We start from the raw sequence: 27767 nt of genomic DNA on the forward strand, positions 1-27767 counted from the left end.
CGCGGGGGTTTACTCCTCGCTACTTGCTGTGCCCTGCAAATCCAGCTCCCCACATCTGGTGTTTCTGTATTTTCCATTTCTTGGAAAAGCTCATGTCCCAGGGTGATGCAATCGGAAGGTCACAGTCTTTGGGGTCAGAAAGACCTGACTTGAATCCTGGCGTCTTTACTCACCATCTGTGTGACCGTGGGTTGGTTATCGAATGTCCAGCCCTGGGAGGCTGTGAGAATAGCTGAGCTGAGTGGAAGGTGCCTGGCACCTAGCAGGTGCCCCTCTGATCTTACTTCAGGCCTCCCCCAAGGTCTCTCACCTGCCTCCCTTTGCCATGGGCATCTCCCCTGACTCCTGCCCTTCGACACATCTCCTCCCATCCCCCAGTCCCTCCAATTCCACCCTGCTTCCTGGGGGCTTAGTTCCTGAGCTGCTCTGAGTCTGGTTTGCTCTCCCTCCAGTGCCTGGGGTCTCTGCCTCCATCTGCTGGACAAAGCAGGTATTCACAGGCTGACCCAGGGGACAAAGTCACACTGAGAACTTGGCAGGAATCGGTGCTCAGGGAGCTGCCAAGCCAGCAGGAACTCGAGCCCACCCCATACCTTTCGCACATGGGGACGGGAGACCCTTTGGAGAAGGGACTTGTCTAAGGTCACCCAGCAGATTATGATGATAATAAGTGTTGGAACTAGGAACTATGACTGTTGACTCCAAGTCTACTCATGACCCTGACAGTCCTGGAGGTTGGGTGCAGTGTGGCAGGGAAGATGGGGCGGTGTGTTGGAAACCAGGTTACTCCTCTCCTGGCTCCAAGAGAAAACGGTCCCAGGCCCAGTTCTGGGGAACTACATGGCTGCTTTCCCCAGCTGTCAGACGGAACCCTGGCCGCTCCCTGCCCTACCTGCCTCGCCAGGGGCACCAGGGGAAGCACACATGTGAAGGCACCTAATGGGCCTGACGGTAAGACTGCCTGCTGGTCTGCCCTCTCTCCAGGGTCCCTGGCGTCTGCCGGGGGGCAGGACGTGGTCATTGTGGCAGCTCCGGAGAACACCACCGTGGTGTCTGGACAGAGTGTGGTGATGGAATGTGTGGCCTCTGCTGACCCCACCCCTTTCGTGTCCTGGGTCCGACAGGGTAAGTAGAGGGAGGGAACTGGGAGGGCCGGAGGGGGGGTGGGGAGGGGCGTGGCATCTCATGTGTCCACAAGTCACGGAGCTCTAAGGGTGACCACTTCATAGTCACAGCCTTTGGTGTGGCAGGAACTCCTCCCCCAGGGCCGGGCGTGGGTAGGGGACCTGGACAAACGTAATAATCAATCAGCGTAGCATGTTTCCTTTACAAGGCACGTTGAATTTGCCACTCACAAAATCGTTATTGAGACCTTACTTAATGTGGGCACTGGGCTAGCTTCTCCCCCTTACTTATTTCATTCCTCACAACAGTGTTGCAAGTGAGTGTGTGAGCTGGAGAGGTGCCCCACAGCCAGCGAGTCAGGTTGGAACCAGGCCCCCTCTGCTGCTCTGGTTAATCACCACGCTGCCTCTTGGTCCACCCAGAGTTCCCCGCCTTTGTGTGCCGGGCTTCATGCTGGGCACAGTGAATAAAATGCCCAGATGAGAGCCAGGGGGCCCTCTGCACTCAGAGTCTGGGTGAGGGAGATAAGACGCAGCCATGAGAGAGGCTTCACAGTGTGACAGTATCGGGCGGCAGGTGATAAGTGCCAAGTGGGACTGCGTTACAGGAGATGCTATCAGGGTAATGAGAGCGCTGGGCCAACCGTCACCTTGCAGTCTACTGAACACTCACACCTGCTCTCCCTCCAGAGCCCCAAGAGCCCTTGGAGGAGAGTGTAAGAAGTAAGGCGAGCCCCCAAATCCAGGGGTCCTGGTAGAACACAAAGCATACTCGGGAGCCAGGCAGCAAGGCAAATATCTTTACTCCTGCAGGAGGGGGTGCACAGCACAGGGTCTGGGAGCACACCCACACGGAGTCAGGTCTGCTCGGCTTTTTAATCCTGACGCATGTGACCTGTCCCTCACTCTTGACTGGAGCTCAGGCGCATAGTCTTTCGTGATTGGCTAATTCAAAGGGAGGGGTTGGCCTTTGCCGTTTCAAGATGGCGGCCCCCAGGGGAGCTGCAAGTCATGCGGCCAACATGACGGCTGCCAAGTCACGCAGTCCAAAATGGCGGCTGTCTAAACTGTTCTTTGACAAAAAAGATGACTTGTTTATCCTCACAATTCCCCCCTTTTCTTTATTTAAACTCTTTTCTTCAAACTCGGCTGACATCCATTGACTTTCATGCTCTACAGTGTCTAGAAGACTATTTTGCTGTTTGGTCAATGTGGTTTCAATTAACCTTTGGATAATACATGGGATGATGTAACATCCCATCACTGTAGCTCCTAATCAAAGGGGTGAATGTGGATACCATCGCTCCCTTCCACATTCAAACCATTGCTTTAGTGGATCAGAGAAAGGGGCCTCAATCCCAGGTTCCAGCTCACTCATCGGCTAAAGCTGCCAATGCCTTAGGGCTCAGTGATGGTCTGTGAGCTGTGTTGTCAGGGATGAATGAACAACACTGGCCCCCAACATTACACATCTTCCTCCTTTTTCTGCCAAAATCATATTCAAGGCCAATCTGTTCTCCCAGGTCATCCTGCTGGTGGCATCTAGCTGTTCAGCTATCCCTTTAACTGTGTCTCAAGTATAGTTAACAAGCCTTTGCTGGTTATCCTATACTAGACGCCCAGTGCAGGAAATTCATGCATGGGTAGGGTACCTAGCGGCTGCTGGCTGCTGGCCAGGGCCTCCCTTCCCCAGCTGCCCACTGCCAGCCAGGGCCTTCCTTCATTCTTAACTGCCCCCTGGTGGTCAGCGCACGTCATAGTGAGCGATCAAACTCCCAGTCAGTCGAACTCCCGAAGGGACACTTTGCATATTAGGCTTTTATATATACACAGATAATAAAAGGCTAATATGCAAATCGACCGAATGGCAGAACAACTGGTCGCTATGACACACACTGACCACCAGATGCAGGAGCTGCCCCCTGGTGGTCAGTGCACTCCCAAGCTAACCTCCTGTAGCCAGCCAACCTCCCACGGTGCCTCCCTCCACCCGGCCGGTCCCAATCGTCGAGGTAAGCCTGTGATGTTGCCCATAAGTTCAAATATCAGTGTTTCTCAAATACTGACCATGCACCAGAATGACCCCAGGAACTTGTTAAAACTGCAGACTCCTTCCCTTCACACCTAGAGAGTTGTAACCCAGGAATCAAGTGCCCTAGGTCTTTGCTACTGAACGTGTGGTCTTTGGATCTACCACCTGGGCCTAGTTAGAAATGCAAAATCTGGGTCCTGCCCTAGGCCTCTGCATATTAGCATCCCCTGCAATTCCATCATTCACGTGTAACAACAAGGATTTGAGAATTGCTGCTCCAGAGGATCCTGATAGCTGTAGTTTTGGGAACTCACTTGGAGAAACTCAGCTAGTAACACTCCTGGACAGAGGCTGGGAAGAGAAAGAACCCAAAAGGACTTTATTCCTGACCCTGAGCACAGTTATTTTTCCACTACGTCAGGGAAGGGACTTTTGTTTTATTTTCTTCTTATTGCGAACGTTGTATGTGTTCACTGTAGAAAACCGGCGAAAAGCAGAAACAGAAAACATCTCACCATTCAGAGATAAAAACTGTTAACATATGGGTGTATTTTCTTCCAGATTTTTTTTCTATGCACATGTACATTTCCCCCTGAGATTGAGAGCGTGTTGAATTTACAGTTCCAAGCCCTATTTTCATTCAACAGTATCTCATTAGCATTTTCCCATCTTTAAAACTTTTTCAAAAAATAGTTATGACTCTACTAGAGGCCTGGTGCATGGATTCGTGCACCGGTGGGGTCCCTCAGCCTGGCCGGTGATCAGGGCTGATCGGGGCCGGCTGGCTGGAGGGAGGCACCATGGGAGGTTGGCCAGCCGTAGGAGGTTGGCTGTGGGAGTGCACTGACCACTAGGGGGCAGCTCCTGCATTGAGTGTCTGCCCCCTGGTGGTCAGTGCCCGTCATAGCGACTGATTGACTGGTCATTCAGTCATTCAGTCGCGTAGGCTTTTATATATATACTAGTAGCCCGTTTGCACGAAGATTCGTGCCATAGACCTTCATTCACCTGGCTGCCTGCACCAGTTTTCTGCCGGCACCGGGGACCCAGGCCTTGGCTGTGGCCACCGCCTTCTGCCTTTTTTCAGGGTCCGGGCTTGGCCCCGGGCAGTGGCCTTGGGCTCGGCCGCACCCAGCATCCCTGCTAAGGATCGCAGGAGCCAACCCCCAGTGGTTTCCTGCGATCCGTGCAGGCTCCCCGCTGGTGCCCAAGGCCGGGAAAGCCTCCGCCCGAGGCTTTCCTGGCCTTGGGCTCGGCCGCACCCAGCGTCCCTGCTAGGGATCACAGGAGCCGACCCCCAGTGGTTTCCTGCGATCCGTGCAGGCTCCCCGCTGGTGCCCAAGGCCGGGAAAGCCTCCACGGAGGCTTTCCCGGCCTTGGGCTCCACCACACCCCAACGTCCCTGCAAGGGTTTCCTGGTGGGCGTGGCTGGTGGGCGTGGCTTGGGCGTAGCGAAGGTGCGGTCAATTTGCATATTTGTCTATTATAAGGTAAGATACTAGAGGCCCGGTGCACAAAATTTGTGCACAGGTAGGGTCCCTAGGCCTGGCCGCGATCAGAGCCAATCTGTGTGGCAACCGTTGGTGCAATCGAGGGGCCCCCGCTGGCACCTGCCTTGGCCAGCCTGGGGCCTGCCGGCTGGGGGCAGCTCCTGTGTTGAGTGTCTGTCCCCTGGTGGTCAGTGCATGTCATAGCGACTGTCAGTCTGCTATTGGGTCAATTTGCATATTAGGCTTTTATTATATAGGATAGACTAGAGGCCTGATGCACAGGATTCGTGCACTGGTGCAGGGCATGGCCTGCGGGGATTGGCCTGCTGTGGGAGCACTGCTCATCCTGGTCAGCTGAGCGGCTGCTTCCCACTCATCCCAGTCAGCCCAGTGGCGCTCCCAGTGTTGGAGTGCACTGACCACCAGGGGGCAGCTCCTGTGTCGAGCGTGTGCCCCCTGGTGGTCAGTGCGCATCATAGCGACTGGTTGACTGGTCGTTCCCCCGTTCAGTCCCTGGGCTTCTATTATATAGGATAATGTTCCATTATTTGAATATAGCTGTAATGCAATTTTCCAGTTCCTACTGTTAAAATTTTAAGTCCTTTTCAGTTGTCCGCTATTACAGTTAACACTACGATGATCATCCCTGTTCACATCTCCCCAGGACAGGTGCCTGCCCATAAGTGAAATCCCTGGCTTCTAGGTTAAGGTGGAGCCCCTGTATGGCCCTAACAGCATTTACTCTTTCTCCGGCATTGCAACTTATGTCTTTAAATACATTCCCAATATGCTAGGTCCATGGTTCGGCAAATTGCGGCTCGCGAGCCACATGTGGCTCTTTGGCCCCTTGAGTGTGGCTCTTCCACAAAATACCAGGGCCTGGGCGAGTCTATTTTGAAGAAGTGGCGTTAGAAGAAGTTTAAGTTTAACAAATTTGGCTCTCAAAAGAAATTTCAATTGTTGTCCTGTTGATATTTGGCTCTGTTGACTAATGAGTTTGCAGACCACTGTGCTAGGTGAAAATGAACATCTGTATTTTGATGTGCATTTCTTTGATTATGTGAAGTTGAACGCTTTTTTTATGTGTTTCTTGGCCATTTGTGTTTTTTCCATTCAGGAGTGTGTCCTTGTAAGAAATCAAGTTTAACAACAATGGTAATAGTAATTGATGAGTGTACTGAGCACCTGTTACGCGCCTGCACTGTGCCAGGGGTTCTCACAAACCTTATTCATTCCACCCCCTAGCAGTCCTTCCCGCTAGGGACTATCTCCTTATTTTACAGAGGGGACACTAAGATGCAAAGACCTGAGATTCCAACCCGGCGCTGTTATGGCCTCATAACCTGGGTGTAGAGGGGCCGTGAGGTCCGGGGAGTGGGTGGAGGGGCAGCCCTCACCTACCCCGTCAGCACTCTCCCTTCTCCCCCAGACGGGAAGCCCATCGCCACCGACGTCATCGTCCTGGGCCGCACCAACCTGCTGATCGCCAGCGCGCACCCCGGCCACTCCGGCGTCTACGTCTGCCGCGCCAACAAGCCCCGCACGCGCGACTTCGCCGCCGCCGCCGCCGAGCTCCGCGTGCTGGGTGAGGCGGGGTGAAGCTGGGGGAGCGGGTGTGCGGGGACCGGATGAGGCAGGCTAGCTGGGACCGAGGGGAGGAGAGGAAGGGGGAAGGGAGCAACGGGGTGTTTTGGAGAATTGGGAGACGTGATGCCAGAGAGGTAGGGCTGGGGGAGGGGCGGGTGTCGGGTTGGTGGGGAAGAGATCTTCCTAAAGCGGGCGGGGGTGGGGGGTGAGGTTTGGAGGGGACAGACTAGAACATTGAAGGGGGTGGGGGAGGTGGTAGGAGGAGATCGGAGGATGGAGTGGGAAGAGTTGGGTCCAGGAAAGAAGGAGAGGGTGATTGGGGCTTGGGTGAGTGGAGGGTGGGGAGGGGTGGTCTGGGTGGGCCTTAGGCACTGGGGGCGGGGAGACAGGTTACTGGGAGAGCTAGTGGATCTCTGAGGGACTCTAAGAAAACCGGAACGGCGTTGCTCAGCACCGGGATAACTGTGGAGAGGGGTAAACCTGGCAGGTGTGGGAGGCCCTGGTAGGGGAGAAGGAATTGATACAAGAGGAAGTGGGGTTAGACCCAGGAGGAGAGGAGGCTAGGCGGGACTAGGGTCAATGGGAGAAGAGGTAGAGCTGCGTTGCACTGGAGTCTTTGGGGGAAGGGGTGAGGCAGGGAGAGGTTAGACAGATTGGAGGGGGTGCGGGAGCCAGTTGGAGTCTTTGGGGGAAGGGGCGAGGCAGGGAGAGGTTAGACAGATTGGAGGGGGTGCGGGAGCCAGTTGGAGTATTTGGGGGAGGGCGCAGAGAGCGCGCGGTCAGCGTCCTCCTCCTCGCCCCCAGCGGCCCCTGCCATCTCGCAGGCGCCCGAGGCGCTGTCTCGGACGCGGGCCAGCACCGCGCGCTTCGTGTGCCGCGCGTCGGGGGAGCCGCGGCCGGCGCTGCGCTGGCTGCACGACGGGGTGCCGCTGCGGCCCAACGGGCGCGTCAAGGTGCAGGGCGGCGGCAGCAGCCTGGTCATCACGCAGATCGGCCTGCAGGACGCCGGCTACTACCAGTGCGTGGCCGAGAACGGCGCGGGCACCGCGTGCGCCGCCGCTCCGCTGGCGGTAGTGGTGCGCGAAGGGCTGCCCAGCGCTCCCACGCGCGTCACGGCCACCCCGCTGAGCAGCTCCGCCGTGCTGGTGGCCTGGGAGCGGCCCGAGCTGCACAGCGAGCAGATCATTGGCTTCTCCCTCCACTACCAGAAAGCTCGCGGTACGTCTGCGGGGGAGGGGGGGGAGGGGGGACAGACCCCAGTAGAGGCCCCAGCTGGACGCGTTGAGGGCGGGACAGTTGGATGACTGACGGGTTGACTGCCCACCTTCTTTGGGGCTAGGATGGGATGGGGCAGGAGCCCACAGGAGACACCCGTGTGGATACGGGTTGGGCCTGGTGCTGGAGGGGTCCGTGTGTGTGGCATGTCACTCCTGAGTCCCAGTTTATGAGAGAGAAGGGACAGGATGCTTCACCTCCCAGGGAAAATGCCTTGGCGTTCCTGGAGCCAGCTAGTCAATGCAGCAGGAGTCGCTTCAGTGGGCGGCCAGAAAGAACTTCCTAACCAGTGGAGGATTAACGCCGTGGCACTGGAAGCCAGGGGAGTTTATATCTCCAGGGCAGGTTACCTGGGATGATTTAACGACACATAGACTGTTCCGGAGACTGGGACGATGTGAAGGATCCTTAGCCTCCAGCAGGCGGGCCCTGTGACAGTCCCTGTGCCCCCGGTGTCCCCACCCCAGGCACGGACAACGTGGAATACCAGTTTGCAGTGAACAATGACACAACAGAGCTACAGGTTCGGGACCTGGAACCCAACACGGATTATGAGTTCTACGTAGTGGCCTACTCTCAGCTGGGGGCCAGCCGCACCTCCGCCCCGGCGCTGGCCCACACACTGGATGATGGTAGGGCCTCTGTACCTGCAACGCGCACCTTGGGGTCCAGAGAACTCCCTGGGATGGTGGCTTGGCTTCTCTTTACTAGTGAGTGCCAAGACGCTTACCTGCCTTGCGTCATCTCTTGTACCCTAAAAGGGTGGGCAGGGGTTCTATTTCCCGACTTACAGTTGGGGAAACTGAGGCCCAGAAAACGAGAGCGACTTGCCCAGGGTCAGTAGGACAACTGGGACTTGCGATCTCAGCTTGTGATTCTATATCACGTGGCCCTTGACCCCCCCCCCCCCCACATGCCATCCAGTCAGGCAGGGACCAGTGACTCTGACCCACTGACTGTGAAAGATGTTGCCCCAAACCTTTTTCAGGGTGGGAAGGACGTCCCCTCCTCTCCAGCTTGGGGCTCCCCTGAGAGGCTCCCTTTCCTCCCTCAGATCCCGGTCCTGGGCCTCCTTCTGACTTGCTGTGTGACCTGGGCAAGTCTCTGACCGCTCCTGGGCCTGACCTTCCCGTCGGTGGAACAGAGCTCACGCTGATGTTCTTCTGTCTCAGTCCCCAGTGCAGCGCCCCAGCTCTCCCTGTCCAGCCCCAACCCCTCGGACATCAGGGTGGCGTGGCTGCCCCTGCCTCCCAGCCTGAGCAATGGGCAGGTGGTGAAGTACAAGATAGAGTACAGTTTGGGGAAGGAAGGTGAGTAGAGGTAGGGTTCGGGGTCACCTGGCTGGGAATTGTGTGTCTGTGAGAAGTTGGTCAGAGCCTCCGAGGACCTGAGCAGAGTGGCCTGGAGTCTGAGGAAATTAGGCAGCACCGGGGAGGAGAGAAAGGTGAGCCCAGAAAAGAGGAGTGTGGGCTAGGGGTAGAGGTGGCAGGAATGAAAAGAGGGCCAGCTTAAGGCAGAGGGAGGCCTGGGTTCTGGCCCCACCTCCTCTGCAGCTGCAGTGTGTCATCCTGCTGAATCCCTGGCTCCGTTTCCTTATCTTTGAAATGGGGCAGGTGGCCTAGGCCAGTGGTCGGCAAACGGTGGCTCGCGAGCCACATGCAGCTCTTTGGCCCCTTGAGTGTTCTAACGCCACTTCTTCAAAATAGACTCGCCCAGGCCGAAAACCGACTTCTGCGCATGGGCCTCGAAGTTTCAATCGCACGGTACGTGCGCGCCCACACGTGGTATTTTGTGGAAGAGCCACACTCAAGGGGCCAAAGAGCCGCATGTGGCTCGCGGGCCGCGGTTTACCGACCACTGGCCTAGGCGATCCCTGGGGACCCTTCCAGCTCACCAAAGAGCAGATGAGGGATAAGGAGGTGGGGGATTGCTTGTGGGGTGGGGGAATGGAGCATTGGGGAGGGTGTGTTAGGGCAGATGTCGGGAATCTAGGGCAGGAGTTTGAAAGGAGTAAAAAGCTAGGAGAAGGCAAGTAGCTGGAGAGCCAGGGTGAGGGTGAAGAGGGAGGGAAGGGTGAGGCAGGGGCTTGGGGTGGCTGTCAGGATTCTAAAAGGCAGGTGGTGCCTGGTAGCTCTCACAGCCAACCCTTGTGCTTGTGCCCTGTGTGTGTGTTGGGGTTGCGGGGGGGATTGACTGCTTATGGGGAAGTGGGGACCACATGCCATGATTCTCCTGACTCGGAGCTGGGGGTGATGGCAGTGTCAGCTAGGGCGGGAGGCCCAGGAGTGGGCCTGGAGCCATGGGGTCCATCCAGGCCCGGAGGGGCCAGTGCTGAGAGCGCCTCCGGGCTCTGATGGGCACTGAGGAAACAGATGTGGGTGGAAGAGTGGGTGGGGGAGTTTGGGGTCATTGTCTTCAGGTGGCCTCCCAGCAGCCAGTCTTTTCTGTCTCAGCAGATCAGATTTTCTCCAGCGAGGTGCGAGGGAATGAGACACAGCTTACGCTGCACTCACTTCTGCCCAACAAGGCGTACCGAGTGCGGATCTCGGCTGGCACAGGGGCTGGCTACGGGGCGCCCTCCCAGTGGATGCAGCACAGGACGCCCAGCATGCACAACCAGAGCCACGGTACGGGCCAGAGGGGACAGGACCAGGAGGTGTGCGTGACTGTGTGGGTGTGGGTGTGACCTTGGAACCCAAACCCAACCACCCTCCATCAGAGACCCGCCATGGCTCCCCCTGTCTGACGGGTCGGGGGGATGGGTGTGCAGGTGAAGGGCTGGCTTTTGCAGGCACATCTGGCCTCAAGGGCCCCTTCCTCTGCTGTGTGAGCTCCTACAAACCATTCACGGCTCTAAGGCTTCATCTACTTGCAAGCAGAGGAGTGGGGATTGATAATTAATGTATTGCAAACAAAATATTTAGTACACAATAGCTGTTACACAGCAGCTGCTTCCGTAATTACAATTGTTGGTTTTGTTGAAAGGCCCAATAGTAGGGTGATTAAATGCAGACAAAACCTGGTGCATATACTATCTGTGTGACCTTGGGCAAGTTACTTCTCTGAGAGTCAATTTCTTATAAAATGGGATAATGGTATTTCCGTTATTTGATAGGGTTGTGAGAATGAAGTTAAAATATATGTACAAAGGGCTTAGAACAGTGTCCAACACATAGCAAGTCCCCCACATTTAGGCTTCAAGTAGGGTCCCCATTGCCAGGGCTCCACCCCTCCTTGCTGGCCTCAGCAACCCTTGTGACCCTCCTGCGTTGCTAGTATCCATGCATTCATTCCTTCAGGAAACGTAGAGATCCTGTCCGCCTGCCTCAGAGGTGCTCCTTGCTGACTCTGTGCACACGCACAGGAGCCATCCCTCCATTCTCTGCACTCGGCTTGTGGGATAGTGAGTTCGCCTCTAGATAAGCCCTGGCCTGGCACTTAGAGTGCTGGCTGAGTGGTGATCATTGGGAGGAGGTAGGCAAGGCTCTCACTCAGTGCCTCTTCCTCCTGCCTCTTCCCCCCTCTCCCATCCCTGACCTCCTCCTCATTCTCCATCCACTTTCTCCTCCTTCTTCTCATCCTGCTCCCCAGTCCCTTTTGCCCCTGCAGAGTTGAAGGTACGGGCAAGGATGGAGTCCCTGGTTGTGTCGTGGCAGCCGCCTCCTCACCCGGCCCAGATCTCTGGCTACAAACTGTACTGGCGGGAGGTGGGGGCCGAGGAGGAGGCTGACGGTGAGAGCCCCCCAGGGAGCCGTGGAGACCAGGCTTGGGATGTGGGGCCTGTCCGGCTCAAGAAGAAAGTGAAGCAGTATGAACTGACCCAGCTAGGTGAGGAGGATTGGGGGGGCGGGGGGGGGGGGGAGCCAGACAGTGGGGTACTGCATAAGCTGAGTGCAGGAGTTGGAGATGGCATCCTTTCTGGGGAGGAGAGACCCCACAGGTTCCTCTAGCTAGTGAGTGACCCCGTGACCTTCCTCAGTCCCTGGCCGGCTGTACGAGGTCAAGCTTGTGGCATTCAACAAACACGAGGACGGATATGCAGCAGTGTGGAAGGGCAAGACGGAGAAGGCTCCCACACCAGGTGAGAGGGGCTCAGGCAAGGGGTCTGTGTACAACTTCCTTCCCCTTTCCTCTGGGCCAGCCTTGGTGGTCAGGCTGTCTGCTAACCTCCCCCTCCCCCAAACCCTAGGCTCAGGGGTCCTCACTGAGATCCAGACAGCCTCTGTCATAGAAAGAAGCTCCAGAGTAGGCAAATCCATAGAGAGATAAAGTGGATTTGTGGTTCCAGGGGCTGGAGGAAAGGTGAAATGGGGATTCATGGGTAAAAACAAGATTTCTTTTCAGGGTGGTAACAACTTTATGGAATTAGATAGTGTGGGTGGCTGCACAACCTTATGAATGTACTAAAAACCACTGTATTGTACATTTTTAAACTGAATTTTATGTGAATCATATCTCAAAAATAAAACAGAAAACAACACTTTCTATATACTTTACAAATATTAGCTAACAATCCTCATAACGATACTATGAGGTAGGTAATGTTCTAAGCTCCACTGACAGAAGCGGGAATGGAGACATGGAGAGTTTACATAAGTAACTTCCCCAAGGTCACAGCTGGTAAGTGGCAAGCTGGAATTCGAACCAGGGCAACCTGGCTCTAGAATACGTGCTCTTAATTGCCGTGACTTGCTGCCTCTCTCTTTCACAGTTTGCTATATATATATGACCTTGCCCCCCCCCCCCCCAAAAAAAATCACTTAAATTCTCAGGAGCCTCAGTTTTCTCATCTATGAAGTGGGAATGATGCTACCCAATTCACAGGATCAAAGGAGAAAGGGTAGAAGGAGATGACTTTTTAAACTGGCACTGTGAAGCACCATACATTTTTAGGATTACTGTTCTTCCTCCTTTCCCCACACTCTTAATTTTCACCTTCCAGACCTGCCCATCCAGAGGGGGCCACCCTTACCCCCCGCTCATGTCCATGCGGAATCCAACAGCTCCACATCCATTTGGCTTCGGTGGAAGAAGCCAGACTTCACCGCAGTCAAGATTGTCAACTACACTGTCCGCTTCAGCCCCTGGGGGCTCAGGAACGCCTCCCTGGTCACCTATTACACCAGGTGGGAAAGAGGAGCCACGGCTGTGAAGGGGGGGAAGGCAGCAGGTGATGAGGAGGAGGAGGACCCAGGGGCTTCTGAAGCCTTCAGGCCTCACCTGTCACACTGAGGGAACACTGGGGGTCTGATGACCTGGTGGCGGAAAAGGAGAGTCCATGCCATCCCGTCCCTTTACAACAGAGCCTTGTCCTGAACTCTTGGGAACATGATGCCGACAGGCCTCTTTCTTCCATCTCAGAGGGCTCCCAATAGGATGACGGAGAGGCAGCCCCGCCGCTGTCCTGGGAGGGCCCCCAGTCAGATGGGGAGACAGAGCCCTGCTCTCGGGAGCTGCTGGTTTGGCAAAGGAAACTGCCTAAAAAGCAATAGATGCCGTACGTTGGCAGCTAAAGTAAAATTACATCAATGGAAAGATGCATCCCAGATGGTTCCTTGGGTGAAGTAGGACTCGGGTTAATCCAGGAAGGTTTCCTGGAGGAGGGGCCTGGCTTGGACATTGGACATGGAGCCTGGTACCCTGGGAGCAGCGTCCACTCAGACCTCTCTGTAGGCTCTCTGGCTAGTGTTAGTGGCCCACTCCCGGGGTAGGGCCTGGGCTGGGGCTGGGGGTCGGGGAGTAGATTTGGAGGAGCTGCCCTGCCTGGAGGGCGTGCCCGAGATCACTAGTCACATGTCTTGCCTTGGCAGCTCTGGAGAAGACATCCTCATTGGCGGGCTGAAGCCATTCACCAAATATGAGTTTGCGGTACAGTCCCATGGCGTGGACATGGACGGGCCTTTCGGCTCCGTGGTAGAGCGCTCCACCCTGCCAGACCGTGAGTGGCCCCTCAGCCCTGCTACCACCAACCCACCTTTTATCCAACTCCTTGCCCAGAAGCCCCCTTTTCCGAACTATTCCTCAGAACCCCATAAGGATGTGTCATTTGCTGGCATTCACACAGGCCAGTCCTGTGCTGGCCTTACCCATTTGTCCATAAAAGTAATAACATAGGCTTTAGAGGAGTGGCTTCTTTTAAGAGTCTGTGCCAAGACCCACTGAGCTGGTGAAGAGGGGCCAGGGAAACGGGGGAGGCAGGTGTCCTGGATTCTGCATACGGGTCCCATCCTGCCTCGGACACACCGGGAGAACTGGGAAGGTTCCTTCCCCACCAGGGCCTCTGTGTCCTCATCTGTAAAAACTGAGGGTGGGCCTGGCCGGTGTGGCTCAGTGCTTGAGCATCAACCTATGAACCAGGAGGTTGCCATTCGATTCCCGGTCTGGGTACATGCCCGGTTGCAGGCTTGATCCCCAGTGGGGGGGCATGCAGGAGGCAGCCAATCAATGATTCTCTGTCATCATTGATGTTTCTAACTCTCTCTTCCTTTCCCTTCCTCTCTGAAATCAATAAAAACATATTTTAAAAAGAGATAGAGAGAGAAGGTGGGACCATTCACTCTGCAAGCCTGTGACTCTTGAACTCTCTGGAAATGGCATTTGAAGACAAAAGGACTTTTGTTCTCACAGCGGGAGGCTCTTCTGTTCAATTGGGACTAAGACTGTTCACCTTCCCATCTACAGAAGACCTTTGTGCCGGACCTGAAATAGGAAGATGTGTGTGGGGTGGCGTGTGAAGGCCCTCTGGTCTCGTGAATTTCCTTTTTTAAAAACTGCTTGCAAATTGTTTCTCACCCCCCTATAACCTCAGTTATTATGGTCTTAAATTTCATACAGAATTTAGGAAGACTTACTGTTTTCTTTTTTTTTTTTTTAGATATGTTTTTATTTATCTCAGAGAGAGAGGAAGGGAGAGGGAGAGAGAGAAACATTTATGAGAGAGAAACATCAACATGATTGATTGGGCTGTCCTGCATGCCCCCTGCTGCCTCCTGCACGCCCCCTGCTGGGGATCGGGCCTGAAACCCGGGCATGTGCCCTGACAATACAGTGACCTGGTGCATGGGTCGATGCTCAACCACTGAGCCACACCGGCCCGGCCCAGTGTTTCCTTGAAGCTGACTTTATGACTTTGGATCCCCAGCACAAGTGACCAGGCTATAGAGGGGGATGGTTTCTCCTTCTTCAGGTGGGAACACTGGAGCCTGAGAAGTGGAGAGTCACCTAGGGTCAAAGCGGTGGCCCTGTTACACCTTAGCATCCTGGGTCCCCGTCCCACCCTCTGTCAGGCCTTGAAGACCTGAACTCCCAAATCTCTGTCCTTCCAAATCTGAACTCCCAAATCCCTGTCCTTCCCAACTCACCTAGCACCCTGTGTCCCTCCTTCTCACCCTTTTCATTCACCTCCACCTCCCAGGATCAGCTTCTTCTCTAAAAACAAAACAAACACAAAGTCTGCCAAGGTTGTACTTCTCACATTGGGGTGCCCATCACTCTGTAGGGCCTGGGGGCATGGACACAGGCTACACAGAGCATCAACCAATTTGACTTAAAGATTTGGGGTGGCAAGGGGCGTTAGGAACTTTAAATGATAATTTTAGACACTATTTTTATATTAAACTTTGCCATGGAATAGATGGCAAATTTAGTGTGAGAGTTTAAAGTAAAATGTAAGCCTTCCAAAAATGTTTGAGCTCTGCCCCCAGGTCCCTAGAACACCAGACAGTCTCCTCGACCTTGGAAATATCTGGGTGCGGAGGTTTAGGGAGCTCTGCTCCAAGGAGTGGAGAAGAGCTGCAGGGAGGGGAGGCATGGTGGAGAAGCCCCTGCCCAAATGTTTTCCAGAAATTCCCCCGTTAGAGACCAGGCCTCATTTTGCTTTGTGGTTTGTGGTTTGTTCCAGTGAAGGAGGAAGAAGAAAGGCCATGACCTCACGCCCTGTCTCACGACTGCCCCGGGGCTGGGGCTCCCAGTGATCCCGCCTCTACCCTTCTCCTCCTCTGCACCCCAGGACCCTCGACGCCCCCATCGGACCTGCGCCTGAGCTCCCTGACGCCGTCCACCGTTCTGCTGCACTGGTGCCCCCCCACGGAGCCCAATGGGGAGATCGTGGAGTATCTGATCCTGTACAGCAACAACCACACCCAGCCCGAGCACCAGTGGACCCTGCTCACCACGGAGGGTGAGGGCTCCCGCCCAGGGGTATTGGAGCAAGAGCTTCCCCCCCCCGCCTCCCCCTTCCCAGCCTCTCCAGAGGCTGGATTAGTAGTGAGAATGCCACGGGGCCCTTGGGGTTCCAAAAGGAACGGGCAGAAGCCACTGCCTGAGTGGGAGGAGCAGACTTTCGCAGTCCAGCTTCCAGCCCATCCCTGCATCCACCCCCACTCAACCCAGAGCCCTGCTCTCCCTGCTTCCCCCGCCTCCCAGGAAACATCTTCAGTGCTGAGGTACGTGGCCTTGAGAGCGACACTAGGTACTTCTTCAAGATGGGGGCCCGCACGGAGGTGGGGCCTGGGCCCTTCTCCGGCCTGCAGGATGTGATCACTCTCCAGGAGAAACTCGCAGGTAAGAGGGCAGGGAGGGAGGGTGGGTCCATCCTGGGGCAGCCGAGGTCCCCAAGGGACCCCTGGAGCTGACTTGTAACCCTAACGTCATCTCTTCCAAGGCCCTGCCTCCAAACAGCTGCCCTCCTAGTTTGGTGCAGAGAGGACAGATGTGAAGGGGAAGTTGGTGTGGTTTAGTTCAGTGGTGATTCGGTTAGAGGTCAGATTTGGGGGAGATTGCTTGGATTAGAGGGCTGTCTTGGAGAGGTGAGGAGCTTTAGGGGATGTTGGGGGACAGCAGGACTGGTTATGTAATTTGCAGGCCCGATGTGAAATGAAAATGAGGGTGTGTGTTTTTTTTTTTTTTCATTTTAAAAGTAGGAAGAATTTCAAGATGGTGACAGCACAGCGTTAAACCAAGCACAGAGCCCTTCTAAGCATGGGCCGTGCCACTGCACTTACTGTACCCCCCGAACCAGCCCTGGGCGACGGGCAGGCAGGCTGATGGGGAGGGACCACAGCTTTCAGATGTCCAGTGGGGAGGACATTGGGAGAGAGAGGTCGCTGTGGTCTCTGTGAGGCTGTGGGCCCCTCCTGTCCTTGCAGAAGAAGGTTTTGTTCAAGCCAGTGGTCCCCCGAGGAAATCACTGATCGAAGTCCTGATCTAGGAACCCTGGGCCTTCTCCTGGCCGTGACCTGTCCTGTCCCCTCTCTTTCCCCCAACCAGACTCCTTGGACGTGCACTCAGTCACGGGCATCATCGTGGGTGTCTGCCTGGGCCTCCTCTGCCTGCTGGCCTGCATGTGTGCTGGCTTGCGCCGTGGCCCCCACAGGTGGGCGAAGGAGCCAGTCTGACCGCGGAGAGCAGAGATTTCCAGAAGGGCTGCAGAGATGAAAGAGCAGGGAAAGTGGCCATGACTTGCCCTAGGCACCCCCAGAATCCCCATTAAAACTGGGTCTCTGGAATGAAGGGATTAGGGGTAATGTTCTCATGAGAGTGGGGGATGGTTTTAGGGGAGCCCCCTCAACAAGGGCATGCATAGGCAGAGCTGCCTGTCTCCCATTTCCTCGGTAGCTGCCAGCATCCTGGAAGGAGGGAATCCAAATCTCCAGATGCCTGGAGCCAAGGGAGGAAGGGTCCCATTTGCAGCGTCACAGCTGTTTTGAACAAACAGTTAATTACTCATTGCACAGACCGGAAACCAAGTCCTAGAGATGGACAGGACCCCGCCCAGGGACATAAGCTGGACTAGTTCCCAGTCCCGCCCCCACCTCTCACTCTCTGACCACCGTTCCCATCTTCCCTTCCAGGGAAGCCCTCCCAGGCCTGTCCTCCACGGCCACTGCTGGGAACCCCGCGCTGTACTCCCGAGCCCGCCTTGGACCCCCCAACCCCCCAGCTACCCATGAACTGGAGTCCCTTGTGCACCCCCGCCCCCAGGACTGGGCCCCACCACCCTCAGACATCGAGGACAGGGCTGAAGTGCACAGCCTTATGGGTGGCGGAGTTTCCGACGGCCGGGGTCACTCCAAGAGAAAGGTGAGCCTGGGGCCTAGGCAGGTTAGTCCCATACTGGGGTGCACTCCCAAACAGGTCACCAGGGGGCGCAAGAGCACAACGGGTAACCCGGTGGGAGAACCTGCACCCCACCCCTTCCTCTGGGCCAGCTGCAGAAGAAAAGGCCCTGTCTCTCCCTCCATGAAAGGGTTGGCAGGGCTGGGAAGCAGATGGGCCCCGGCAGAAGAGGTCAGCCTGCTCTCATGGAAGGAGGGGAGGACCCCCGATGGGCTGTTTGCAGGTGACTCAGGGTTTCCAGAACCCCCAGACCCCTCATCCTAGGAGCTGGGGAAACCTCTGAGATCCAGCCTCTCCAATAAGGGGAAAAGAGGATGATCAGCTTGGCTGTAGCCAAGTGGAACTGGGACCTGGATAAGGTGGGCCACGGGGGGCAGGCTCCCGCCGTGCTGGCAGCGGGGGCTCATCCCACCTTCTCTGACCAGCCTGCTCAAAGCCCTTAGTCCTTCCTCACCTCTTCCCTGTCTCTCTGCTGAAGGAGGCCCTGCCTGGCTGGGAAACCTCCGGGCTTTGCCAAAACAATGGCAGTGGGCTTTTCTGCAGGAGGACTTCTTCCTTAGCTCCCTCCAGACTCTCAGCTATTCTGCGCTCCTCCCCACAGCCTTGGCGAGGGAGAAGATGGGTGTCAGAGACCATGGCGGGGCTCCATCCACTTCCCTCTCACAGCTAGTGCTCCGGCTTCTCTCCCCATGCAGATCTCCTGGGCTCAGCCAGGTGGGCCGAGCTGGGCAGGTTCCTGGGCAGGCTGTGAGTTGCCCCAGGCAGGCCCTGTGCCTTATCTGACCCGGGCCCTGCTGCCCCCTGCTGGAACTGGACAGACGCTGTTTCTGCAGGCTCTGGTGTATGATGCCATAAAGGTCAGTTCCCAGGGAGGAAGGGGGAGGAAAGGAGAGAAGGGTCCCCATGCTTGTGAAGAGCAAGTAGTGAGCTCTCTGGAGACCCCTGAGGGTAATGTCCCTGGGGATAGAGGTCTAGCCAGGAGACTACTGGAGCCTCTATAGGTGAGTGGGTAGAGGCCGCTACTTTGCAGGAGTCTGTGTTTCACCTGAGTTGGGGACAATTCCTCCTCTGCATAGACCTAAGCAGGCCTCAGCCGAGTTACCATGGGCCTGAGTGCCTTCAGCCCCTCCTTCTCGTCACTGACGCCTGACTGATCCCGTACTTCTGGAACTCCTGGGCAAGGGCGAATGGCAGTATTCCATTTTTCCCTGCCTTCCCATGGGTCACCATCTCTTGTAGGGTAGTCAGCATGAATCCTTTACCAACTCCCATGTAATATATACTCTGGGTCGCTGGGGAGTGGGGTGTCAGTCTCTCTCCACCCCAAATATGTTGGTCATTCTTCTCATGACCACTCTCAGTGATGGTCACCTGTCTTTGTGTTCTCCGCTCTGACCAGGGCAACGGAAGGAAGAAGCCACCCCCAGCCTGCAGGAACCAGGTGGAGGCTGACGTTATTGTTCACTCTGACTTCAGTGCCTCCAAAGGGAACCCTGACCTCCACCTCCAGGACCTGGAACCTGAGGATTTCCTGCCTTCGGAGGCTCCTGACCTCACTTCGGGTGTTGTGGATTTAGGGCAGGGGGGAGACTGGCTGGACAGGGAGCTGGGAGGCTGTGAACAGGCGACCACTGGGCCAGACAGACTCACCTGCCTGCCAGAGGCACCTTCTTGCCCCTACCTGGACCTCCAGCCCAGTGAGGCTCTGGAGGAGGCCCCTGGGAACAGCTGCCAGTCCAAGGCCCCCTGCCCGCTGGGAGCCAGCCCAGGCTTGTCCAGGGCCTCCGTCTCCTCCTCTGCCTAGCTCCCCTAGAGGTGCAGTTTGGGACAGGCTGTCATGGATCATGGGATATGACACCTGTGTACCTGCGGATACTGAGCGTCATCAAGCCATGTGGAGCCTCCTAGGGTGCTTTGGCTAGAGGGAGAGGAAGAAATGGCTTATTCACTCCCCCCATACTCTGTGACACGTGTGGTATGTGAGAGACATGTGAGGCATGGCTATATGTGAGGCACATGTGTGTGCTGGTTGGTGAGCTGGGAAACCTTGGTCCAGGCAGTGGTTACTACAGCCTAATTGGCCCTCCAGGTCAGGACTGTGCCCCAGAATGGTCAGTGCCCAGCCCTGTGGGTCCCCCACCTCCGTCACCCAGCCTTTTATTACACACTCTGAGAGTGTTTCCAGTGCCCTGTCTGACAAGACAGCCCCAGCCCATTTTCCTGTCTGGCTGGGCTGAGTGCAGGTAGGCCCTGAATGCCTGATATTTTGGTTCCATTGCTGCCTCCCATTGCCCAAACGGAGAGGGTGACTCTGGTCCCTCAGAGCAACTCTGCATTTAATTTTGTAATTTGGGAAGTGCCTGGTTTTGAACATCCGCTCTCTCTTGCTCTCCCCTCCTTCCTTTCCTTTCACTACTCCAGTGGCCTCTCCCCAGCCAGCTTGCTCTCCCAATTCTAGTGCCCTTCGCTTCCTCCCTGCTAGTCTTTCCCTTCCTCTCTGCTGTTTCTAGCTCTCCTCTTTCTGCCTGCCTCTCCTGTCTCTCACACCTCTCATAGACTGTGTCATGTGATCTCCCGCCTTCCTTCCCTTAACAACATGACTACCTCATGTCTGCTTCGAGGCCATAGCGTGACTCCTGCCCCTTCACTTTACCGGGTACCCTCCTGCCCCCTCTTCTTTCTGTACCTCCGTCGGCCTCCGCCCCAGGCAGGCTGCTGACCCCCCGTGCAGGTTTGGAGAACCTTGCAGCTTCCCTTGTATCTTTTTTCCCTGGGATTGAGACGGGAGGGTCCTCCTTGGAAGTGATGAATTCAAGTCACACAAGGGGACTTTGGAGATGGGGAAACAGAAACGCAACTCAGAGGCTCAGGATAAAATTCCTCCCTCCCTTCTATGCAGGAGGCAGGCTTGCTGCTTGGAGCGGGGGATTTGGGACATTCCTTCCCAGCTAAAGCTAAAGGGGGAGGGGAGTGGGACTTGGGGGCTCTGCAGCCCCGCAGCTTCCCACTCTGAGCACCTTGAACATGAGCTGATGGGGTAGGAGAGAGAAATCTCATTCCTCTGGGTGCAGGAAGAGAGGTCTTTGCGCAGGACAAGGGCAATTGGCTCATTTTGTTTTGTTTTGAATTCAATCCTGAAGTCATTTTCTCTTGACCTGCCACACAAGGACAAGCCTGACTTCTATTTCCTGTGTAGAGAAAACAATGCAATTTATTTGATTTTTGCACCTCAGCCTCTCGTAGGGGTATGAAATGTAGGGTCTTTTCTCCCTAAGTGCATCTTTTTTTAACTGATTGGCACATCACGGGTTAACTGTGGCTTCTGGGCTAAATTAGAAATAACCAGTCTATCTCCACCACCACCCCCCTCTTTTTTTTTTTTATGGTAAAATGTCTCTCAGCAGAGTTGCAGCTTCCTCAGACCCTTTCAGCATCTGTGTTTATTACACTCGGGTGTCACTCACGTTTGACATCGCACCTACATCTCTCCCTTCCCCCTCCTTCACCCAGCCTATGATAACACTAAAGATTATTAATGTTGGTTTTGTGTCTTGTTAAGGGCAGAATTGTCACTTGTACTATTTCTGTAGCATTCAGCGTTGCTGTGGCTAACACCACTCTATATGTTTCATCATTGCTCTGAAGGTCAAAAGCCTCATTTTATTTTGCTGGTTTGATTTTTTTTTTCTAAAGGGAAAAAAAAAAAACTGCCCTGAATTAAATGGCTGTTTTAACAGTAGGCTCTTAGCATTACACTACATAGTCATTTTTCATGTTCTTGTTTAACAGGCACTGAGGTTCTGGTTTAAATTAAATAGCTGCAAATGAGACAATTTATAACCCATTAGGTTGGGTGGAAAATTGTTTCTCAAAAGCAAATAAGTAATAAATCTGGTATCTGCCTATAACTCACAGTTGATAAGAAAGTGGCCATTACTCACTAGTATTATATATGATTTTGGACTCTGGGTAATTTGGAAGTGTTAGGTTTGTGTCTTTGTAGTAGTATTTTTATTAGAAAAGAGTCTATTGGCCTTTTACAGGGTATTAATCCCTTTGTCACCTACCATTGATGCCTTACGTTTTTGAGTCTCATTTTAAAACATCCTCCTTTTTTTTGATGCATGACAAGTGTAATCATACCTGCTCATTTATTTGTTTGCATTTAGTTTATGCTATGTTATTTAATTATTTTTCCAGCATTTTTTTCTCTTTACAAATAGGACATTTTTTAGTGTTAAGCCAAGGCATTGATCATGTATCTGTCCTTATAATGAATTAATAAACTATTTTCCAAAAATGTGGGGTTCTCTGGTGGAACCAATGTCTAGAATTTCCTCAGCCTTTCTGCATAGAGAATGCATTTCTTACCAGATGGGAAGTGTTGGTGTTTGAGGGCAGAGAGCAGGTGGTCATGAGAAAGAACTGAACCATCTTCCTCCCTCAGCAGGCACTTAGGAAAAAGACTTAAACTTAGGAAAGATATGTTCATTGATGGCATTCTTTTAGGCTCTCTGGGGATCTTGTTCCTTCTGTCCTTCTGGACACCTTTTTTTTTTTTTTACTTTCTTGGGTGGAAGAGAAGAGTGAACAAACAACTCCAGAGATTTGGGGCTCCACAATTGTTCTTTGATTAACTCTGGTCTCCAAAATGGCTCATGGCTGCACATTCACACATTTAGGCAAGCTCAGAGCTTCACATGTGCATACTGATCTTCACAAATACCTTTGTGTCCATTAGCTCCAATGTGGGCACACAGTCACACACAAAACTTCTCACTCACACCCCACACTCATCTCAGGATCATGGTTGGCAGCTTCTCTGCTAAGATCTTTACAGAGCCTGGGACATGCATACCTTTTAATTTTTTAAAAAATGTATATTTTATTGATTTTTTTACAGAGAGGAAGGGAGAGGGATAGAGAATCAGAAACATCAATGAGAGAGAAACATAGATCAGCTGCCTCCTGCACACCCTCCACCGGGGATGTGCCCGCAACCAAGGCACATGCCCTTGACCGGAATCGACCCCGGGACCCTTCAGTCCGCAGGCCGATGCTCCATCCACTGAACCAAACCGGTTAGGGCTCTTTCTTTTAATTTTTCTTTATTGATTTGAGAGAGAGAGATGGAAACATCAATTTGTTGTTCCACTTATTTACGCTTTCATTGGTTGATTTTTGCATGTGCCCTGGCCGGGGATCAAACCTGAAACCTTGGTACATTGGGACAATACTCCAACCTACTACCGAGCTACCTGCCCAGGGCCACGTGCATGCTTTTCTAATGGAGGGAACCAAAAGCCAGAGGCTACCCTGCCCAGGACCACCCCCAAAGTGGCTGGTGGGCCAGACCCAAGTTAATTGACAGATCATATGGAGAGATACTGCACATTTTACATGTGGCAGAATAGCCATTATTTGCATATCACTCTTAGACCAGGGTTGTGATAAAGAAGAATTAAACACTTGTCAAAATGAATTTAAAATGACAGCAGCTCAGGACACCAATTTGACCCCTCTGAGTTCAGGACAAGCCAAGAAGGGTTTGTTGAGAATTCAAAGCCCTGTGGGAGGGAGTGCCAGGGCTTTGGGCCCAAGGTGGGCCCCCCCCCTTCCCTCCCTTTCCTATGGCCAATAGAAGTCCACCATTCCTGCTCTTCCTTACTAAAATCGGTTGGGGCTTTGGTGTGCGGCTGTCCCCTGACCCTGAATTTCTCCATTGCCTCCCACTGTTCACATGCCTCAAGCGCTTGCCTCTCAGCGTTAGGAGTAGCTGGGCTGCGCACACCCCATCATGAATAAGCTTGTCGGGTTTCTGGAGGCCTGCACTTCTTTACTCATCTGCACCAAGGTTTTATAGGTGGGTAACATTCCTGATCCCAAGATCCCAGAGTTGGTATCAAAAGAGAGACTTGGTTCTTCCTCTGCCATCCCAGTCCAATGCCAGGAGCAAATAGCTGAGTGAGGCAGAGACTACTCCCTTTAAGTCTCCTGCTCCTAGAACTAAGTAGGTGCTCAATAATTTTATATGTTTTTTTATTGATTTTAGAGAGGGTGGGGGATAAAGAGAAACATCAATGAGAGGCTGCCTTCTGCACGCCTCTTACTGGGGATTGAGCCTGAAATCCGGACATGCACCCCCAGCGGCAACCTCCTGGTTCATGGGTCGATACCCAACCACCCAGTCACACCAGCCAGGCGGTGCTCAATAATTTCGTTGGACTAGCCCAGTGGTCGGCAAACTCATTAGTCAACAGAGCCAAATGTCAACAGTACAACGATTGAAATTTCTTTTGAGAGCCAAATTTTTTAAACTTCATCTTCTAACGCCACTTCTTCAAAATAGACTCTCCCAGGCCGTGGTATTTTGTGGAAGAGCCACACGCAAGGGGCCAAAGAGCCACATGTGGCTCCGGAGGCCGCAGTTTGCCGACCACGGGACCAGCCCATCACGCTGGACTCAACAGATCAGATAATAGTGAGTGGTGAAGATGCAAGATCTCTGAGGCCTAGCATGTCCTTGTAACTCCTAGGAGTTGTCATTTTCACACGGGACCTATGTTGTCTCATTTGTTCTCTGATTCGAAACACTGAGTCGTCTTTGGGCTTTGGAAATGTTACTGGGAATTTTAACCTGTAGTTTGCTTTTCCAGTTCCCAGGTCATCTGCCAGGACCTGTGTGGTTTAAAGGTCCCTAGGGGTGAGTAGGAGAGAGAGGATTATTTTGCAGGTGAGCTCAGAGAGTGACTGCCGCCGGGCTTGGCTGGGCTACCCAGCCCGCGGAACTGCGGTGGGGAGCCGGGTCACTGGGTTACTCTAGCCTTCTCATTGTCCTGTGGGGTCGACTCTCCCCACCCTGGAGGAGGCTTCCCACCCCTCCTATCTCCCGTCCACCCAAGCGCGGGACTCCCGCTTCAGTCTAGAGAGGCCAGTCTTGCAGCTCAGCGTCCTCGCCTTTGGGTGGAAGTACCCGAAACCCGTGGAAAACTGCATCTTTGACAACTTTATGCCGTTTTAAGGGAATTATCTCGAAAATATAGACTTGGACACGGTGGAGATGAAAGAGATGGTCAGAGCAAATCCCGCATCTGTGCGTGTTTCTCCGCAGCCCGGACCCACTCCACAGTCCGCTGGGTCTCCAATTTTCCAGTCCCCCCAGTCCGGGCCGGCCAAGGGGGGGGGAGGGCAGGGGCTGCTGTGCGGGACGGCGCCGGCCGCTCCAGCCGCAGTTCAAAGCTCAGGGGGCGCGTCCGCCGAGCCGCCCGGAATGTCCGGCCGCTCAAAGCGCTCGCCGGCTCTTTTGTTCCCTAGACCGGGCCTCCGGGGAGAGGGGACTGGGGGAGGGGACCGGAGGGGTGGGAAGGGGGGCGGCCGTCGGCGGGCGGAGGGAAGAGGGCGGGGCGGGCTCGGCGTTGCGAGTGCGGAGCGCGCACCTCGGGCGAGGCTGACAGATCGCCGGGGTAGGTGCAAGATGGCGCAAGCGGCGCTCCCCCGGTGCCCCCGGCGCCCCTAGGCGGGCATGTGGCCCCAGCCCCCCGCCGCCCGGGCTCGGCCCCGGCCGGTGCTCCGGCCCCGGCTCCGGCGCCGGCCCCGCGGGACGCTGTGAGCCGCGAGAGGCCCCGGAGCCGCGCGTCGCTGAGTCGAACGGACCGAGAGCCCCATGGCTGCTCCGCGCGCCGCGCCCCCGCGCCGCCCGCCCGCGCCGCGCCGGCCCCGGCTCCTGCCGCTGCTGCCGCTGCTGCTGCTGCTGCTGCCCGCGCCGAGCGGGGGTGAGTGAGGGCGCCCGCCCCGTGCGGCTGCGGACCGCGCCGGGAAGGGGTGGAAGGGAGTCAGCGGCCGAGAGGGGCGGACCTGGGGGAGCGCGCGGACCTGCGGGAGGACGCGGGGCGGGAGCGACTCGCCCGGGAAGGGGAGCCGAGCTGGACAGGGCGGAGCCGGGGGGAGAGGGCACCGAGGCCGGGCTGCTGGGGCGGCTGGGGGATGCTGAGGACCGAGCCCCGGCTGAGTCCGAAGCGGCTCCAGGACTCGGGGCAGAACCCGAACCCGGACCGAGGGGTAAGGCGTGAGGCAAAACGTGAGCTAGGCGGGCGGACTGGAGTTGGGGAGCTGGGGAAACCAACCGGGGGGCGGGGACCGCAGGACTGAGTCCCTCCGAGAGGGCCAGCTGGGGTGCCCGGAGCCCGGCGGGCGGGCACGGAGTAGCCCGAGGCGGCCGGGGCTGGAGACAGCAGACCTGGGGGGCTGGGGGTGGGCGGAGGCGGGCACCCAGCGGGCTGCCCCGGGCGGAAAGGACGCGTCTTGGGTTTGGAGGTAGGACCGGGACGCGGCGTGCGCGGGAGAGACGGAGGAAGAGAGGGAGGAAGATTCCCGGCGGCCGCGCGTGGGGATGGGGAGACTGAGGAAGGGGGAGAGAAGCCGACCCGGAGCCAGCGAGCGAGCGAGCGAGCGCGGGGATGCCCACGTGCCCGCCTTCCCCGGGGTGTGCGCACGCCCAGCCGCCCCGTCCCCGGACTCCGGGGTCCGGCTCTGCTGCCCAGAGTCCGGCTGACCACCCTGTTCTCTCAGTGGCTGTAATGGGTGCACATCTAGTCCTTTCCTCTCCTGCCCCAAGTTCTCAGCAGACATTCCTCCGGGCATCGGGGCGTGTTCTCGCTCCTCTCGGCTCCGAGAAGCAGGCTATCGCGTGCGCCTCCAGGAGAAACTTTAATCCTGGTTCCTGTACCGAGGTTGGGTTGGGGACTGCAGGGCCTGGGAAGGATGGGTAGCGGTTTGAAGAGGTTGATCCTCAAACGTCTTAAAGCCTGACATATCCCTGAGGGTGGGGGGGCCGTCCATACCCCCAGCCCCCCTCCCCTCCTTTTTCTCCGCCTACTTCCCCATCTCCCCCAGCCGGGCGCACGCTGGTCTGTTGGGGAGGGCAGCTCTGGGATCGCTAGTTTCCTGGAGATGTGAGGAGGGGTCTGTGGCTGCCCTTTCAGCGTAGCTGGGTCCACAGCTCCTGGAGTGAAGTTGTAGCTGGCCTGGTGAGTTGCTTGTTGGAGAAGTTGGCGACTTGGCATCATGCCTGGGATTGGAGCGCTTGTCTTTCCTTGAAGGCTTTTCCTGATTTCCCCATCCTGCTCTTCCTCTACACTCCTTCCCCTCGTCTTCCAGCTCTCCTCTCTTCTCTGCAGGAGTGGATCTGTTGCTGGGACTAAAGGTTCTAGGAACCTTCTCTTCCAGAATTTTGGGAAATCTGACTTGACGTTTGGTGCTCCTCTTCTCTCCTTATGACAAAAACACAACCACCAAAAACAAACCGACAACAAAAAACAATGCCCAGTGCATTCTAGGTACTGGGCCCACACATCCTGCTCCCTGCCAGGCATCCAGCAGACCTCAGATGGTTTTTGCCAGGAAAAAAAAAAAGCACTGGTTTATTTCTATCTTACTTTATAAGTGTCCAGAAATTTGTTGGTTTTTTAAAAATATATTTTTATTTATTTCAAAGAGGAAGGGAGAGAGAGAAACATCAGTGATGAGAGGAAATCATTGATTGGCTGTCTCCTGCACCTTGGCCCGAGTCCACAGCCAGGGCATGTGCCCTTGACCGGAATCGAACCTGGCACCCTTTGGTCCGCAGACCGACACTCTATCCACTGAGCCAAACTGGCTAAGGCTGTGTCTAGAATTTTTAACTTTTCATAGTACCTTTAAGTCTTCTAATCATGTTCAGTAACCTTATAACTCAAGTTGTATTATTGTTGTTCCCGATTTAAACAGATGAAGAACGGGAAGCCAGGACAGGCTGAATACTGTACCTAAGGTCACACTCTGAAAGTCTGTGAAGCTTCGTGCTTAAACATGCTGACCACAGAAGTGGCAGCAGCTGTGTTGGAACCAATCTTGCTTTGGGATCCCAAATTTGCAACTATTAACCGCGAGACCCTGGACAAGTTGCTTAATATCTCTGGCTTCCGCTTCCTTGTAAAAGAGGAAATAGAATAAATAAGATCTACCTTTCTGAGATTGTGTGTTGATTAAATTACTGCATGAGATGACACTTCATAATGCATAAAGTCCTACCTATCAATAGAGATTCCTATTAACATTACAGAAAGATGGGGATGAAATGTACAGATCCAGAGAACTTAGAACTCG

At 55.0% G+C, this 27767-nt stretch overlaps 2 protein-coding genes across 2 annotated transcripts in view; both read left to right on the forward strand.

Annotated features, from left to right (window-relative positions):
• The window catches only part of IGDCC4 (immunoglobulin superfamily DCC subclass member 4), a 37275-nt gene extending 17838 nt beyond the window's left edge, over nt 1-19437 (forward strand). Inside the window, 16 exon segments of the mRNA XM_054715410.1 lie at nt 985-1125; nt 6076-6231; nt 7038-7451; nt 7976-8140; nt 8681-8818; nt 9965-10135; nt 11100-11336; nt 11488-11589; nt 12451-12634; nt 13319-13446; nt 15517-15687; nt 15933-16070; nt 16776-16881; nt 17360-17588; nt 18320-18481; nt 19024-19437. Of these exon segments, the coding sequence (XP_054571385.1) occupies nt 985-1125; nt 6076-6231; nt 7038-7451; nt 7976-8140; nt 8681-8818; nt 9965-10135; nt 11100-11336; nt 11488-11589; nt 12451-12634; nt 13319-13446; nt 15517-15687; nt 15933-16070; nt 16776-16881; nt 17360-17588; nt 18320-18481; nt 19024-19437 (3056 nt within the window).
• A 5850-nt stretch (nt 19438-25287) lies between these two features.
• Nucleotides 25288-27767, forward strand: part of IGDCC3 (immunoglobulin superfamily DCC subclass member 3) — a 40761-nt gene continuing 38281 nt past the window's right edge. The window contains exon 1 of the mRNA XM_054715518.1: nt 25288-25396. Within this exon, the coding sequence (XP_054571493.1) occupies nt 25288-25396 (109 nt within the window). The remainder of the gene's footprint in view (nt 25397-27767) is intronic.

The sequence above is a fragment of the Eptesicus fuscus genome, chromosome 5 (assembly GCF_027574615.1).
Source record: "Eptesicus fuscus isolate TK198812 chromosome 5, DD_ASM_mEF_20220401, whole genome shotgun sequence".
In the NCBI taxonomy this organism is placed as follows: domain Eukaryota; kingdom Metazoa; phylum Chordata; class Mammalia; order Chiroptera; family Vespertilionidae; genus Eptesicus; species Eptesicus fuscus.